At 34.0% G+C, this 17,788-nt stretch overlaps 1 protein-coding gene, 1 long non-coding RNA gene and 1 pseudogene across 2 annotated transcripts; 2 read left to right on the top strand and 1 right to left on the bottom strand.

The window, feature by feature from the left end:
• The first annotated feature begins 6,649 nt into the window (after positions 1-6,649).
• Positions 6,650-8,982, top strand: LOC108661851 (uncharacterized). Its single transcript, XR_001927731.2, has 2 exons — positions 6,650-6,885; positions 8,597-8,982. It is a non-coding gene; the product is annotated as an uncharacterized LOC108661851 (long non-coding RNA).
• A 2,754-nt stretch (positions 8,983-11,736) lies between these two features.
• Positions 11,737-12,250, bottom strand: LOC18612154 (xyloglucan endotransglucosylase protein 1 pseudogene; annotated as a pseudogene).
• Positions 12,251-15,551: 3,301 nt separating this feature from the next.
• On the top strand, positions 15,552-16,953 carry LOC18612153 (xyloglucan endotransglucosylase protein 1-like). The gene is made up of 3 exons (XM_018115347.2): positions 15,552-16,009; positions 16,098-16,291; positions 16,410-16,953. Exons 1-3 carry the CDS (start codon positions 15,728-15,730, stop codon positions 16,816-16,818), a joined length of 885 nt encoding a protein of 294 aa, XP_017970836.2. The 5' UTR covers positions 15,552-15,727; the 3' UTR covers positions 16,819-16,953.
• Positions 16,954-17,788: the final 835 nt, after the last annotated feature.

The raw sequence follows: 17,788 nt of genomic DNA, 5'->3' as shown, positions 1-17,788 counted from the left end.
TGGGAACACGAGGAAGAGTAAGAAGTGAGACACAGAAATAATTAATATACCTTGTAGTTGAAAGGCAGGTGGAGGAGAAGAAAGGAAGATGAGTATTTTACTAGTGTTTGGACGTGAAGGCACGACTCAGCCTTGACTGGTGGTTGTAGGGTGAGTTGTACAAAGAAAGAAGCATTAGAGTGGTAGATATAAATACAGGCAATCGGGGTTCTACTTTCCTTTTCTTTGAAATGAGGGTGGGTTTGTATTTAACATTGAAATAGATTGAAACGGACAGGAGGAGTACGTTACACTTGGAGACCCTAGGAAGGATTAATGGTGGGAGTTTCGTGTGATTCTGCAGGCCTCCAACACCAGCCTGACCTTTGACAGTTGAAATATTTAAGCCTTAACAATCCATGAGCGGATTTTACAATTTGGGTTACATCGGCCTGTACCCTACCTATAATTATAAATACAATTGTTTATACCAAATTCAATACATTCAATTTGGTCAGGCACATCACCAAATTATACTAGTATTGTTTTTTTAAGGCAAAGGAAAGATAATAAATACAACTACTGAGATCATAACATGTAAAGTGACATCAGGAGCTCTGGAGATTCTTCAAATTGGAAAGCCATCCTCATCATTCACGAGTCTTTTTCTCTTGGCTAAGACGTGCAGCTCCATTCCCTAAAACTTTGTATTCTCCACTTAATCCCGGCCATAATGCTCCAACATTTGATAACTCACATTTATAGTAATAGTCATTGATAATGTAAATGTCCAATTTTGACGAACGATTATTTCTTTTCAAGTATTGTATTACTGCATGAGAAGAGCATGAAACAACTATATCACATGGGAAGTGAAAGTAACTCAAAATGAGTGGCAGTGTTTATTAAATTATCTTTGATTCTTCGTATTTAGGATGCTCTAGTGAGTTTGGCTTAATGAATCAGAAATGAAGGTAATCTTTCCTTAAGTACACTTACTTAATAAATTTGGTATTGCAGTTCAGATTTGAATATAGTGAATTTTCACTTTCTGTCACTAAATTTGAATCTAACTCACAATGGGTCTAAGGTTGAGATGAATGAGTAGAAAAAGTCTAGAAGAATTCCACTTACAAAACTACTCTCAATAATGTTGGAGTCCTTGATGCTGTAAGAGTCATCATCCGTATTTGTAAGGAGACCAGAATTGAAGTATGGCCTGCTATACTTGTGAGATGGAGTACTTTTTCACATACTATGGTTACTATTTGGAGAGAGTTTATTTTTACTCTTGAAGACTTGTGCATTCTTTTGGAACTTTCTTTTGTTCGGCGAGATGACTTTCATTTGTCACCCTTTTTCAATGATAGAATATAGAGATAATGCTTCTGACACTCATTTGGAAGATTTTCATGACATTCTAGTTTTGCTACAACACTTGGAGCTTTGGCCTTGGCTATGCAAGCGTCAAGACATTTAATTTGACAACATTGTAATGCCTTGAAAGTTTGCAAATGAGTGTTAGAAGCTTTATCACCTTAAAAGGGTGACGCAAGAAACAAGTCATCTCGCCCAGCACAAGGAAGTTTCAAAAGAATGGGCACATCTTCAAAAGTAAAAATAAACTCTTTCAAGCAGTAACCATAGTATGTAAAAAAATACTCCATCTTGCAAGTATAGAATGTCATGCTTCAATTCTAGTTTTCCTACGAATACAAAGTTTAGTGGTGACTCTTACAGCATCAAGGACTTCAACATTGTTGAGAGTGATCACGTAAGCAGAATTCTTCAATACTTTTTCTACTCATTCATCGCAACCTTGGATCCATTGTGAGTTAGATGCAAATTTAGTGACAATGGAAATTTACCATGTTCAAATTTAAACTTCAATACCGATGTTCCTGGCATAGAACACCTTTTATTTGGAGCAGCTTCACTACAAATACGGTTCCAATCATAAGCAGCAGATGCACATAGATGCTTATCCACTTGTTTTGCATGCATTGCTTCCTAGAAACAATCCTCTCTTACTTCCTTGATCTCAATTTTCAAGCACAGGAGGAACTTCACTTGTTTTCCTTACCCCATTTCTTAAAAAGAGAAGCTGCAACAGTACCTTTAAAGCAGCCTTGCCAGGCTCATCGTAGTGGACTTTTGGCATAAAAGCAAATTTCCTACAAACATGAACGAGAAACAACCAGATAAGTATTCATTCATTTTCATTACTCATGCATTATCATTCCTACCTACACACTATTTCACTTTTAAAAATTACAGTAATGTTTAATGTTTGTTTGTTTACCTTTATCTTTATGCCAAACAAAATAGATAAAAAAAAATATAAATCATTAAACATATACATAAAAAAACCTTTCCAAATATAAAAAAAAATTAATATTGTTGTAAAGAGAACTTTCTTATTCAAAGAAATGTTAGAGAGAAATTTTGGAAGTTATCCTGCAAAACTATTCTCTCCTATTTATAGATTTTGAAGAATTATTTTTTTAATGGAAATCTAACACTTTAAATTTTCTTAACAGCTTTTATTACATCCTTCCACTCTCCCTGAATACACAGCAAAAACATTGGTCAATTATAGAAATTTCGAAACGTCAGTACCTAGTTAAATCGGATATGGTTACTATGCAATTTCCATAGAGTACGTAAACTATGTTTGCATAAAGAATTATAATAGTATCGTATATATTAATGTTTAAATGGAAGAAATTGTTAAGAATATCGAGAAATCAAAACTGTTATCACCTTCATTTATTAATTGATATGCTGGACGACATCTCCCCAAGAACAAAACGCCTTGCCGTTTCCCTTGAACCAAGAAAAAAAGTGACACGAGGTCTGTTAAGTATAACAGTTCATGAACTACCTTTCTCTTTGACTAATACCTTTAAAAACAGAGATATACATTCGGTTCAATAATATGTGTCCACTATTAGCTTACACAACAAATGTGCAAGCATACAGTATTATATTCAAAAGCTTACCAAGCTGTCATAATGGCTACAGCTGTTGACTGAGCACAGGTTTCGGTGAATGAGGCAAGACGACAGTGCTTCTTAAAAGGAGTTGGTATTTTGAAGCTTTGCATCTTTGCTGTTTAATTTCTCTCTGCCCATACTTCTCTGCTATGCCTACATATATGGTTTATATAGAACATTTAATCTAATGCTGACATTAGTTAGGCTTCGATTGTTCGTAGTTCAAAAGGATTGATTCTTTGTTTCTGACTTTTCTTCTTGGCTTGCTATATTAATTTTATTGCTACACAAATAATGATTGTTCGTCTAATCAAAAAGAAAAAAAGTACTTAAATGTTTTCTAAATGCATAACAGATAGGGATATTCCAAGTATGTATTGCATGGAACATCACCAATATATAGGGACGTTCCAAATACGTAATGTCCAAAGACGTTCTCAAGTACGTAATGCTCAGAGATGTTTCTAAGTGCATAAAGTATAAAGATGTTTTTAAATGCGTAACGCATAAAGATGTTTCTAGATATGTAACATTCCAAATGGATGTTCTTAACCGCAAATAAATTTTATAACGACAAAAAATGATAATAATGATAAAAAATAAATACATAAATTTACAAGCATTGCATGTTTCTAAGTTTTTTAAAAGTGTATATGAGATTTGAAGTCTAGTTCAAAAGCAGTATAAGTACTAATTAAACAAGATATTGCTTTGAAAGGAATAGACGCAAAAACGTGTTTTAACGGCTACTTCATTGGCTATTCTTTTCTTTTGAAGAAGAAAAAATGTATAAAGCGTTGCCTTGCAGTACCTATTTTATGTGCATGACTCAAATTGTATCTTTTTATTTTATGCATAAAAATTTTTAATAAAAAATTCTTATATAGAGGACAAAATATAGATGCTCAATTTTAACTAATTATTATTTCTTTAAGTATTGTCTTATAGTATGAGAACAACATTGAACAACTATGTCACACGAGGAAGTGAAAGTAACTCAAAATAAGAAGATGCTTTAGAGAGTTTGGCTTAATGAATCAAATATAAAAGTAGTTAAGAAGATTTCTTCTTAACCTTTTCTTAAGTATATGTGCTTTATCCTTTCTTTCTTTCTTAAGATTACACTTAGTGCTTGTTTGACCTGACTTTTCTTTAGCTTATTTACCTCTTAAAAGTAAAAGTCAAACCAAATATAAAATTTTAAAAAACTCTTAAAAAAAAGTAACTTCGTTTTAAAGAATAAAATTTTAAAAAAAAGAGCTTCAGGAAAAGCTCATGTGAGGAGCTTTTTCTTCTCTTCTTTTAAAAATGTAAGAGAATTTTTATTTTTATTTTAAAAATATCTTCATTTGTTAAAAATAATTACAATATTACCCTCTAAAAAAAAGAAATACCTTTTACAATAATTTTAATCAAAATTATAACTTATAAAAAAGAACTTATTAAAAAAAATTTATCAAATAATTTTAGTTTAATTTTAAAAATTATTATTTTTCATAAGAGCTTTATAATAATTTTTAAATTAGAAAAAAACCAACCCCAATAGGCTCTTAGCTCATTATTAAAAACCATCTAATTACATGCTTATTCTCTGAACATCTAATAAGCCGTTTTTCACGTTCTCCTATAACTGATCGGGTTCTACTACAAGTGCTCTCCTTCTTTGTAAAATATCAAGCACAATGTTAAGCAAGAACAATGCATTAGATATAAATTCTTATTAACTGAAATTCTCAAATCTTCAATCACTAAGGGAAGTCAGGCGCTGTTCCACCATTTAAATTCAAGTATTCCATGTTGGAATAGGAGTCTTATTCTTGTTATTTTTGGACTATGATAAGAGTCCTTCTGACAGAAATTGATTGATGTAACTAATATTGAAGAGCAAATGTATTCCTACATTAGAGAGATGAGAGGGAGGGAGATGGGGGAAGACTTGGAGACGAAGGTAACAAACTTAACAAAACCCACAGGCTCCATTTAGTGATTATTATCCCTCTTTTAAGTGGGAAAAGTTTCAGAAATTGAATCTTGATCTCCTCTCCTCTCCTCTCGGATTACCTCATATGTACAAAGGTGGCAAACTCAGCCACCCAAATTGGGGAGGCTCATCCTTTACGTAATGACTCAACACATGGGGTGGATAATATATGTAGCCCTAGGCTCAAGAATAAAGTTTTCTCTACACAGGATGAAGATGACAATGAATTGACGAATAACGGGCACAATTCAAAGTGTCAACAACATCTCTCTTTTCCCCTTTCTTTTCTTTCTTTCCTTCTTTCCTCCGACCAAAAATCTGGATGCCTTTTAGCCTAATGCCCTGTTTTCATAAACTTGTACCTGCCTATCATGTAGGGAAATCAACAAATAGGGTATTGGTTATCTTTTAAATACTTTAATCTGACTTTTATTAACTGCTAGAGTATTCGAATCTTAGAAAAAACCAGATTAAATTTTTGAGTTGTTGTCCGAACCCGTAGCCAAATATTCTAAATACTATATGTTAAATATATATTTGATTAAAATAAATTTAAAATTATTTTTTATACATATTATTAGTAAAAATTAAATTAATAAATTAAAATTAATTCATAAAAAAATTAATTAAAATTTAAAATCATATTTAAAACAATTAATAAATTTTGATAAGTATTATATTAATTATAAAAAAATATAAATTAAAATTTAACATTAAAAATATTATTATTTATAATCAAAGTTAGGTAGTGAATATTATAAAATTACTATTGAAACCCATATCAGATAATAATTTTATTATTTAAATCTTACTCAAATTCAATTAGAAAATATCCAAATTTTATTTAATCGAATCAATCCGATTAAAAAATATCAATTAATATTCCCAAACTCAAACAAGTGATTTTGGAACAAAGGACTCCTATTGCCGAATTCGTAAGGCCCTTTACCATGCCATGATACACGGCAAGACTAGGGCCCAACACGATTATGCATGATCAAGCTAGGCCTATAATGAGCAATTTAGGAGCCTGTTTAGTGTTTAATTTTTAGAAAATGTTTACTGCCGTTTTTCATCTTCATTAATTTTAACATTATCAATTCTTAATGAAATAAGGATAAAAATTAAATTTAGAAACCTTTGATTTCAATTTATTTTCATCACGTTGAGAAAATGGTAAAAATGATTATTTAGCTTTTCAACTACATTTGAAATCTATGCTTTCCAATTTTCCAAAATTAATTATTATTTATTTTATTTTTATGGTTCAGTAATTAAAGTGTAAAATAGAAAGGGAATATGAAAAATTAATTGTGTAAAACTAAAGCTAGCCCTTAGTTGTCTAGTTTGAAAGAATTTTAAAGTAATATAATAAGGATTTTGAGTGAAACACAGGCATCAAATCATGAATGGTGTAGCTGAGAACTAATGCCATGGCTCATGCCTGAATATGTACAACATAGCTTATAATAAAAAGTAATATAATTAAATATTTCATTAATTTAAGATACAAATTTTCCTCAACTTGAATAAATTTTGTAAAAAATTAATAAAATTAAAAGTATAGTGAAAATTTTTAATGATATTGAAATGTAATAATAATAATAATAAAAGAGAAAATAAAAAGATGTTCATACGATAATGCTACCTCAACTCAACTTTTGGCAGCCACATGCACTTTGTGGTCTGAGGAGAATCTACATCGCAAGGCAATTTTCCTGCTCTCTTAAAACCCGCCCAGACTGTCGGACAGATATCACTCGAGAAAGAGACAAGAACATACACTTTTTTGTAAACGTACAAACAAAGACTAACCATTTTTCTCTTTAAGTGGGGCTGTAGTCGTTGTCCCCTGTCATTGAAACAGCGGCTCATGAGTAACTCTTCCCTTCCTTGACTTTGGACACTGCTTTCTTCTGTTTCTCTGAGGTAACTGAAAACCACTCTGCCCAATTCTTTCATGTTATTCATTGTCGTCTCTTACACTGATGGGTCGGTTTGGTTTCTTTTCTTTGTGTTGTTGTTTCATTTCTTTTTCTTTTTCTCTTCTTTTGTTATGGAATGAGTTAGATTTATGATTTCTGGCAGAAGGATTCTTTTCTTTTCTTTTTTTGTTGGCAGGGGCAATGCTTTGAATCTATAATAATGTTGAAAAATAGTCTCAATGTGTTTTGATGTTAATATTAAATCTGTACAAAATTTGATATTGTGAATTGAATTATAGTCTTGTGAGTTGTGGATGAGCTTGTTTTGGGGGATTCTATCCTGAGGTTGAAATACCATGCAGACAGTATACAGTTAATGCAATGGAAAGACAACGAGAGTGTATCATGTGCTTGAGTAAATGAAATTTTGCTAAACCCTCTTTATAGTTTGCCTTTGCAATTGCCTAACTGATCAAAAGAAGTAGGTGAGTACAATTAGTTATGATATCCTTTGCATTAAGGAAGTTTTGGACATCGTTTAAAGAATGCTGGAATTAGAACAACATGAACTGTGGTTAGAGAAGTTCGTACTTATCAACTTAATAAGAAGCAAATATTAATTAGTACGGTCCGTTACCTTTGGCATGATGGTTGGGGGAGAATGTTAATGTTTGGGAATAGTGGTGAACTTGTGGGTCTCTGGGAATTGTTTTGCTTATCAAGTTGGTGGGAGAAATTTAAGTGTTAGAACAACAAAGGCAAGTAAGAATGGATTCAAATAAAATATGGAGATGGGCTGTTTAGGTGCAGAAGAAAGATGGATAATCATTGGCAACTGTTTCCAATTCTTGAGGCTCTTGGCCAATTCTATGATGTTCATGGAGTTCATTCTATTTCTTCTTTTGTATTGTTTCTCTAAGTATTCATCCTTGGGCAAGTTATCATTTATTCGCTGATTGGTTGAGGAAAAAGAGTTTTAGATCCAAAGTCCTTAAACTAGAAATTTTCATGGAGCAGCTCATTATGACTATAAATAAGAGTCTGAATCTCATGTTGTACAGATAAAATTTTGAAATATGGGGCAAAAGACCACTTCACTTTCTTAGAATACTATTTTCAACATTCCAAAGTACAGGAGTTTAGAGCAGCAAACTATAGTTGAATATATTCAGTGTTGGGATCGATGACACTGGTTTTGATGGTTTTTAAGTTTTTCCTTTAAAGTTGAACATTGCGTTTTAATGTGGATGACTATGTCCATATTTCGATTTCTGATTTGTGATTATATAGGTATAGAAAAACTCCATCAAATACATGTTTTCATGCCGTTATTTTTATTATTTTTTTGAAAGTTTCTTTTTCTCTTACAGCAGTGTAACCAATTGTCATCCTTAACCAAAGAAGGTTATTTGTAAGCATAAATAATATATTTTTCCTTTTCTAAAGCGATCAACTTAGTACTGTCTACTATAATGGCTATGATTTTTGTATCGATCACTATACAATGGTTGGTAGTTATGAACCTTACTAGTGTTGTTTGTGTGTGCGTATTTGCACACCCATGTATTCTGTTAATTAGATTGTTCTTTATTATTATTATTATTATTATTATTATTATTTTCCTTTTAATCACCAAGACTTGATGCTGTACTGACCTTGTTTAGTCACCAGTTCACCACACTTCTCAAACTCTTCCCCCTGCTCTCTTTTGTCAGGATGGATTTAGCAGGGATGCTTGCTTCTTGCATTTGGCATGATTCAACCTTCATATATGAGTGAATTCTCAATCCTTAACATGTGTGGAGTAAGGGAATGAAGTCATTGGTCCGTTTATTGTAGTTATCTGATATTATAAGAATTCTTGATTAATTTGGGAATTTACCTGTTGTGCTGAAAATTCTTAATTGTTGCATTCTGTAATTTTTGCGACTGTATCTAACACAGCTTGCAATGGTCTGTCTCAAAGAAATACTACCATTTATAATTTAAGTTTTCCATGTAGAGTTCTACCACTCTAATATTGAACCATATAATTATTTATGGATGCAATCGATCATGGATACTGGATTTTCCAGATGTTCCATTAACAATTTGGAGCTTATTTTCGGAATGTTTGAAAATGATTTGGAGTTGATTATCTAGATGCCTGGGCGTTAGCTGCAGTGAAATAATTATTCTTAATTTTTTTTCTCATATTAAACTGGTTCTCTTACAATCCAGGTTCACCTGTCAGATTTTTTGTTCACAAGGCAACTACATTTTTTTCTATTCTATTTTTCCTTTTGAATGCAACTTCAGTAGGTTATTATACCCTGGTCTTCATTTATGGTCAGCCGGAAGGTATTTACAGAGGTTCTGGCCGTAGTTTAATAAGTAACAAAATGTCAACTTCCGTTTATGAAGATTAGCTTGATAGTGGCTTCTTTTTGTTAACCACAGAGTTGCATTGAGGTGGCTAGGAAACTGAATCATTGAACATACTATGGAACATTAAAATGCACTACAACTTCTATCACTCTGTCTTCTGTCCTCTGTCATCTCTCTCTTCTATAAGATGGTTTACCTATAGGGCAATGGTTATTTTCCATGGTCTGAGGGAATGACCCTTAGTCATTATTTCCTTTAAGATGGAAGTGGTCAAATCCATTTTTTGAATTGTGATGCAAAGGGGTTTGAAGAGTACAATATTACAGGTGATATGTAATCTTCACTTTCCTTAATGAGAAAGGTTCCCGTTGGTTCATTTCTTCATTTATAGAGTTACGTATTAGATTTGAAAATTATTTGTGCAGCATATAGAAGTCCCTGCTATGAGCTGATAGAAAGGAGGATGAAATAACTTTAGTCCTCCATATTTTGATGTGAACTGTAGTTTTCACTCTTACACACGAACAACAAACAATCTCCAAAAGCCTAGAAATTACAGACTGGTCAAAGAAAATATATAAGACATATGGTGCACTTGGTGCGTTCTCTTGAGGAATATTTATTTCTTGAGATAGGATACCTTGTTGCAAATTGTAGAAATAGTAGTAGCCGACCTTATCATTCTCTTGCACCTATTCTGTAGCAGCTCGTATTTAGTGTGACCCTGGATAAGTGTCCAGTGAATTGGAACTGGTAGACATGGCCTTGATGACCAATTTGGAATGACATTGTGGGAGATAGTGGATGTAATTTTCCATATGTAGTTTGAAAGCACCTTCTTTTCTTTTACTTAGTCTAAAGTTATAGATAAAGGTATAGGTCTGGACAGTCTGTTGAGATATGATTTAAAGTTTGACAGAGTATTTCTCTGGTTTGTTAGTTTGATAATTTGTTTCCTTTATTTAAGCAAGTCAAATACTGTTGCAAATAAGTAGCTTAGCAGTGGGTTGTTTTTGACGGAATATTTTGCTTTGTTTGTTAAATGTAAGCCTATATATATAGGTACTATTTGCTTGTTATGATTGAACTTCAGAAGAAATAAAACCACAGTAGCTTTCTCTTTATTTGCTCTGTTTTTGTCTCTTTTTCGTTACCTCTTCCAACATAGTCTTCTTGCAATCAAATCCAAGATAACATAGTTTTCCCTTGTTATGCTGATGAAGCCTTTTGGTTACAATATAGAAAGGAGCTCAATATTCTTCTCAACATGGGCTGATACACAAGTGTAGAAATGCATATGTTTGAGGGATTAACTATATAATATTAATATAGGTGATAGCTGAATTGCAAACATGAAAGGAATGTTGTTTGCTTGTCAAGCTGTATATTGTGGCACTGCTGCCTATGTTCTGTGTGCAGGGTCATTGCATGTCAGATACTTCCAAGAACTCATTTTCTGATGTGTAATGTGGTTTGAAGCCAGAGCAAGTAGCTGGGGAAAGATATATGTGAGATGTTCATTTATTGAGTTGATACACATTGATCACCCCCACACCCCAAGTCCTACAAGACATTGCCAATGAGCACAGCCATTTGAGATCTGAATGATAAGAAAGCAAAGCTTATACAGTAAAACCACATCTATTTTACATTGGATTTAGCTTTAAATCAACAGAATTTGATTGAAACAAAGATGAGGTTATACGGTGCTACATATGGGTTTTTACAGTCCTTTACATTACTGTTCTGTTAGTTGTTGATGCTAGTGGGGGAACGAAATGAGTTTTGCTCTGCTAGAGCGTGAAGTATATGAAGATTTCTTAAATGTAAAGGCATTTTTGTGAAAGATAGGATGGGAAAAGCACTATGGATTTGGGACCCAGGAGAAAGGTCAGTTAAAAGTAGAGGCTAGAGGTTAGTTTGCCATATATTTTTATGGATTCGATAGGAACGGCTTGAAAAGGTTGTTTCATCTTGAAATAGGAGAGTGGATCAGATAATAACAACTAGTATTGCATCTTGAGCTGGCAAACCTTCGCATGCTTTCAAAACCTGGAGATAAAATAACCTGCATTTGGTGGTAATTGCCCATTTTATCTTCTGGTATGTGAAACAGATCATCATATATCCTTTTCTTTGTCATATGACTACTATGTTTGCCAAGTTTTCCCCACCAAACATGCTGAAATCTTGGGACAAAGCTATTATAAATGTATTTTACTTTTTATCTTTCAAAAGTTACAAGGACTTTGTTATTAGTTAGCTCTGGTTCTTTGTAGCTCTTGAATTCAAATATAATCTTTAATGCAGGACTCTTTTGTGTTTATTAATGCATGTACTTCTGTTGAGTCTGTTGGAGAACTTAAAAGCCGGAGATAAGGGTTTGTTTTGGTATGACTGAACATGCATATTCTGGAAACTGAAAGTGGTTTAGGTAACAGGCATACAATTGGAAGACTGAATGTTCTGAAGAAAAATAAGGCAAAGAGAAAGGAACTTATTTATGCATATTTTCATAAAGAATAAAAAATTTCATGGACCACCATATCACATTGGAGAACTAGTAATAAATTAACTTTATTGGGTATTCTCCCTAGAGGAATCTTGACCTCTTGCATTCTGGTGGGAGCCCCTGAGGGAATCGTTTAAAGTCAGTGCAGTAATTGTAAATCATGAACATCTTTTGCACCCATCCTAGTCTGTTCCGGCCAGGTGCATCAAGTGTTTGATCTTGCCAAGCAGTCGTCTGCAGAGAATTGGTTGACTTGGAGGCACAAGATGACTGAGATGATGACCAAATACAAGCATTGGCGTTGAAATTTCTGTAAGAAGCAGTGAAAGGAGCGTGTGCCCAGTCGGTCTTTACAAGGCCACCTCTTGTTGCCCAGTCATCAGCATTCCAAAGACTGGAGTAAATCCTCATGGGTTGGTTGCTGGGGAATGGAACACCCATTGATTCCATGTTGTTGAATACCCTGATAGGAATGTTATCAACCATGAATCTGGAAAGGCAAGAGGCAAAACAAATTGCAAATCCATCAGAAAAACTGCATATTGTTTTGAAAGTGATCATACATTGCAAGGTATGCTAGTACTAAAGAGATTCGAAGTGACTGCAACTTTGTGCTTACATGACACATTGAGGATTCCAGACAATAGACTAGGTGTGGAAAGCTTTCGTGGGATCAAACCAGAGATAAAATTGTTGTTCTCTGTTACCCTTTCCCTGGCTATACACATTGGTATGGAGTATGTAAGGATCTCCAGACAAGTTGCCCAAAAATTCGAAGTCAACCTCATCATGGGTTGGGCCTTCAGAAGACAACTGCAAAATGTGGATAACTTTAGCTGTAAATAAAGAATAATACCCTCACAAAGCACCGGAGCCACAGAATTGATAATGAAATGAAACTAACATAGTATGTAGTGACAGTGCCAGCTGAGTTGCCAGGTACTAGCTTGATTTGCATGTCAATTCTTCCAAAGAGGTATTCATGCTTGGACCTGAAGCCGGAGCCAGAAGTTTTGTCCAGAGAAAGTGTCAGAAGTTGGCCTCCATTGAGTATCTTAGCACGTTGATTGCCGCCCCATGTAATGTCGAAGTTTTCATAGAAGTTTCCTTCCGAGGCTGTTATTAGAGTAAATACAAACAGAAAAAGCAAAAGTATTGAGGAAAGCCTAGAAGAGGATGACATCTTCCTTTCCTAAACAAAGACAGAGAGCTGACAAGCACTTGAGAGGAATGAAGTTGTATGATGTTATAACTTGCGCTTGACGATCCTTTATATAGGTAAGTAGGAGCGCTTGAAGTAGTACTAAACGGTTGGATAAAGGGATAGCTGGCAGGCCAAGCAAATTGTTCAAGAACAGGAGAATAAAGCTGGCAAAGTCTTTTTGTTTCCTGACTGGACAGGTTTCAAAACTAGGATATATGAGAAGCAGTCAGGGAAGGAGCATATGAAACCAGAATAAATGAGTAAAATCTGGGGAAGACAACGAAGAATTGGGATTGCTACTTGTGAACTTCTATGTGGGCCACTCATGCTCTACCGGAATTCACTGTAGCAGGTGTTAGAGGTATAATAAACCATTGAAACAAGTGGGAGAGGTGGGGACTGGGGACGCCAACCAGATCAGACAAAGCTGGCAACTTTTGGGTACTATGTGAAAAACTGGAGGCAGAAGACATGCATGTTGGGGTTTAGCATTACACGTGAGTTCATTTATTTATTACGCAGAAGACGATGGAACCCTATGACTTCCCAACAAAAACTCCCATTCCATGCAGCTTCCTTTGCTTGCTTATCTCCAAAGTATATCACTAGGCACCATTTCACACAACAAAGAAGACAAGCAACTTCATCCAATATTAGTTGTTAAGTATATGTTTGTGGGTTATGTTACTGACCTCAGAATTTCACAACTAATTAAGCTTGAACAACGCAAAAATACCACCAGAGAGAGACATACTGATTAACGTTATAAGTTTTGAATGGTTGATTTTCTTGTAATTGAAGTTATCATATATTTGTGTTTATAGCTATTGTGGCTGAGAGGAGATGAATTAGGTTTTGTTGTTTTCACCACAATTAATTTGACACTGCTCAAAACCTATAAGTCAGGCTCGACTAAACATGTATTTATAAAAAGAAATTAATTGAGCTTGTGCATCGCACATAAATCCAGTATTAAGATATTCAAACTCGACCAAATGTGCTAAGAGTTACTAACATATTCCAGTTAAATTTAACATGACAAAGAATAGGTGGAATTTGAGTACTAAAGATTATTTGGGATGAAGTGGTCACTTGGCAACAAAAGTTCATGTGACCAAAATGATGTCACGTCAACACATTTAATAGTTTAACATTTACATTATTAACGATTCTTCTTCATCTAACATTTAATAAAATTATGGAGATTATATTCGTAAAAATTATAGTATAAAGACTATAATTTTAATATTAAAATAATACAGAAATCAATCTTAAAACTTCAACATTATTTTTTTTATTTGTTAGATTTTTAAAATTATGTGCACCTTAACTTTTTTCACTTAATAATAAGATAGATCTGAATCTTCTTCCCTAAAATGATATATACCTTGATTATATATATCAAAGGATCAACTCAATAATTTTAAAAGTCTAAAGTTAAATATTTAAATGAGTTTTTTTTGTTGAAATTAAGAAAATGATGTATTTCTTATTGAAGTTAAGGAAAAGCAAATGAGAAAAGAAGAATTCATAAGTAGATATTATAAATTGAAAAAACAAATAATTTTATATATAGAAAAAAAATTGTTAGAGATCATTAAATACATATTATTCTTAGTTGATTGGAAGAATTAATAGCATTATGGAATCGGGAAGGGATTAAAAATTGAGATTTATTAGGTAAGGAAGTGAAAAAATATGTATATGGATGTGGAAATGAGAAAAAAAATATTTATTAAACACAAAAGAATAGATAAATAATTTATTAATTATATTAATTTTTATATATTTTTAATATAATCAATTATATTATTATTATTATAAAATTATTAGACCTCTTCAAATTTGAGTCTAAAACCCTTGTTTTGGTGCTTTACCCACCAAACGGCACTTATGTATATATTCAAAAGCCTAAACAATTTGCACCTTGAACCTATGCTTCCATGTACGTATGTATGCAAAGACCGGTAAGTTTATTTCTATGGTCATATTCAAAGTGTGGAACTGGAATGCTAGCATCACTCAGAGCGAGTTCAGTAAATGATCTTAGTTGGGCTGCAATAAATACTGAGGGCGAAATTCATATATGTTTTGGTTGGAAAAGAATATATTATATCCATTGTCGTTGAAGAAAGTCACGCGTGTCGAGTGTATTCCCAACGCGTCTCTCTTCTGTCTCCAGCATTTTCGCATTTACAGATCGAAGTTGCCAGCTGCTGCTGCTCCTATTGTCATCTGGTTGGCTTGGCAGCACTGAGAAGATCCTCCTCCTCTCTCTCTCTCTCTCTCATCTACTTTTTAATTTCTTCAATCGGATATAGTTCAGTCAACACGCTTGGTTCAAGCACCAAAAGACCCACAAGAAAAGCCAGAACTCTACCATGGAACCATCCTCAAAAACCCTTTTTCTAGCTTCCTTTGCTCCTTCCTTATTATTTCAATAAAGCGAATTTGCCAGCTTCATTCTACTGTTCAAACAAATATTGCCAGCTATATGTCTAGACAAGATAGTAGTTGATTATTCCAAGCATCTTATTATTGCACCAAACAATAAACTATCGGTGCTCAAACTCAAAACCTATTATAATGGCGGCGAACGAAAACCCCTTGAATTAACCACGTTGACCGGCACTCCTATTGCTAGCCTAGCCTATAAAAAAAGCTTCAATAGCTCAAGCTCTAACATCACACTTTTGTCTCTCTTTCAGCTGTCTTAATTTCCAAAGCTCTCTGTGCGTCTTTCATTTGTTTAGGAGAAGGAAGATGTCATTCTCTTGTTCTACACTTCCATCAATACTTTTGCTTTCTCTCTTTGTATTCACTCTTACAACTTGCTCAAAGGGGAACTTTTATGAGAACTTTGACGTTACATGGGGTGGCGATCAGCGTGCTAAGATACTTCATGGAGGCCAACTTCTGACACTTTCCCTGGACAAGGATTCCGGCTCTGGCTTCCGGTCCAAGCATGCATACCTCTTTGGAAGAATTGACATGCAAATCAAGCTAGTACCGGGCAATTCAGCTGGTACTGTCACTACATATTACGTAAGTTTATCAATTCTACAGCTCAGCTGCCCTGTAATTAAAGGCAAAATTTGCTTAGCTGATTGATTTGTACTACTAAATTTTGCAGTTAACTTCTGAAGGGCCAAACCATGATGAGATTGACTTTGAATTCTTAGGCAACTTGTCTGGAGATCCTTACACCCTCCATACCAATGTGTATAGCCAGGGAAAGGGTAACAGAGAACAACAGTTTTATCTCTGGTTTGATCCCACAAAGGCCTTTCACACCTACTCCATTGTCTGGAATCGTCAACGTATAATGTAAGCACTATGAACTCACCATCGTGAATCTCTTCAATATTAGCGTGGCTAAATATGTAGGGTAAGATTCAAAATGATATACAAGTTCTCTAATGTATTTGCTATTCTTTGCTTTCAGATTCATGGTTGACAACATTCCTATCAGAGTTTTCAACAACATGGAATCAATCGGTGTTCCTTTCCCCAGCAACCAACCCATGAGGATTTACTCAAGTCTCTGGAATGCAGATGACTGGGCAACAAGAGGTGGCCTTGTGAAAACTGACTGGACACACGCTCCTTTCACTGCCTCTTATAGAAACTTCAACGCCAATGCCTGTATTTGGTCATCATCTCAGTCTTCCTGTGCCTCCCAGTCCACCGATTCCCTGCAGGCAAATGCTTGGGAGGACCAAACTCTCGGTGCAGCTGACCGCAACAGAATCAGATGGGTGCAAAACAAGTTCATGGTGTACAATTACTGCACTGACTTGAAACGGTTCCCTCAGGGTCTCCCGCCAGAATGCAAGCGGTCAAGGTTCCTCTAGTGATATTACACCCACAAAATGTTACACTGTACTACCCCTCACATAAAACATGTAATTGTCCATGAAATTCTTTATTCTTTAATTATTTCTGCAAATATTACAATTCAATAAATCAGCTCTGGTTCCCATTTACAATTAAGTAAAGCAGATCAGCCTTAATGCTTTCTTGAGTTCTTGCTTGGCGACGTATGGTCATCAAAGTCCTTGACAAACAGCTAGCAAATTACTACTTGGAAAAGCTATTTATTTTCCATTTCCCAAAAATATATACTTGGTGATACTACTTGGACCAATTCGGTAATTCCCTCCACTTTTTTGCAATTGGTATTCACTACAGGTATATATTCTTTAATCCGTTAATTTTGGTCCTTGTTTTACTAAGAGAAAAAGTGACATGAGATTTCAGTTTACCAGCCAGATGTTGAATTTAACAATTCAAGTATAACCCATGGTCGATCCCTTCAAAAGAATTGAAATCTAATATTAATTAAAGCTCTATGTATAAAAAGGAGAATGATGTATTTCACCTATAAATCTATATTATAATCAGTATCATTTTGTTTAATTAGGATAGAGCTAGCTATATATAGTTCAATGGGGCTCATTTCAACCGACTCCATTGAGGTTTTTTTTTTAAGCTACAGTGAACTTAATTTGAGGAATTTATCAATTTAATAGCATTGTATTATGTGTTTTCTTTTATTGGTTTTGAATATAAACTTGAAAAAAGGGGTTTATATTGTTAGAATTTTCAATTACGTGGATTTCTATTAATTGGTAATTTTAGTTTAATAAAACAGACTGATAATTTAGTCCTATTGAGAGCTCAATTAATATTAAAGTGATCAGTTAATGATGAGCTTTTCACGTCGAATTAGGCTAGTGTGGTTTAGCGGTTGTGTAGGCCTTGGCTCAGTACGTCTTTAATAGGAGACTAGTAGTATTAGGGTTTTGTTTATTATATATATAT

This window comes from Theobroma cacao, chromosome 1 (genome assembly GCF_053813885.1).
Source record: "Theobroma cacao isolate CCN51 chromosome 1, ASM5381388v1, whole genome shotgun sequence".
NCBI lineage: Eukaryota > Viridiplantae > Streptophyta > Magnoliopsida > Malvales > Malvaceae > Theobroma > Theobroma cacao.
This window is presented reverse-complemented; position numbering and strand designations above follow the sequence as displayed.

Bases quoted from the DNA above. Each gene is read 5' to 3' on its own strand.
- LOC18612153 (XM_018115347.2), top strand. From the start codon at position 15,728: ATGTCATTCTCTTGTTCTACACTTCCATCAATACTTTTGCTTTCTCTC. The intron at 16,010-16,097 runs GTAAGTTTATCA...TAAATTTTGCAG, and splicing joins GTACTGTCACTACATATTAC to TTAACTTCTGAAGGGCCAAA. The intron at 16,292-16,409 runs GTAAGCACTATG...CTTTGCTTTCAG, and splicing joins TGGAATCGTCAACGTATAAT to ATTCATGGTTGACAACATTC.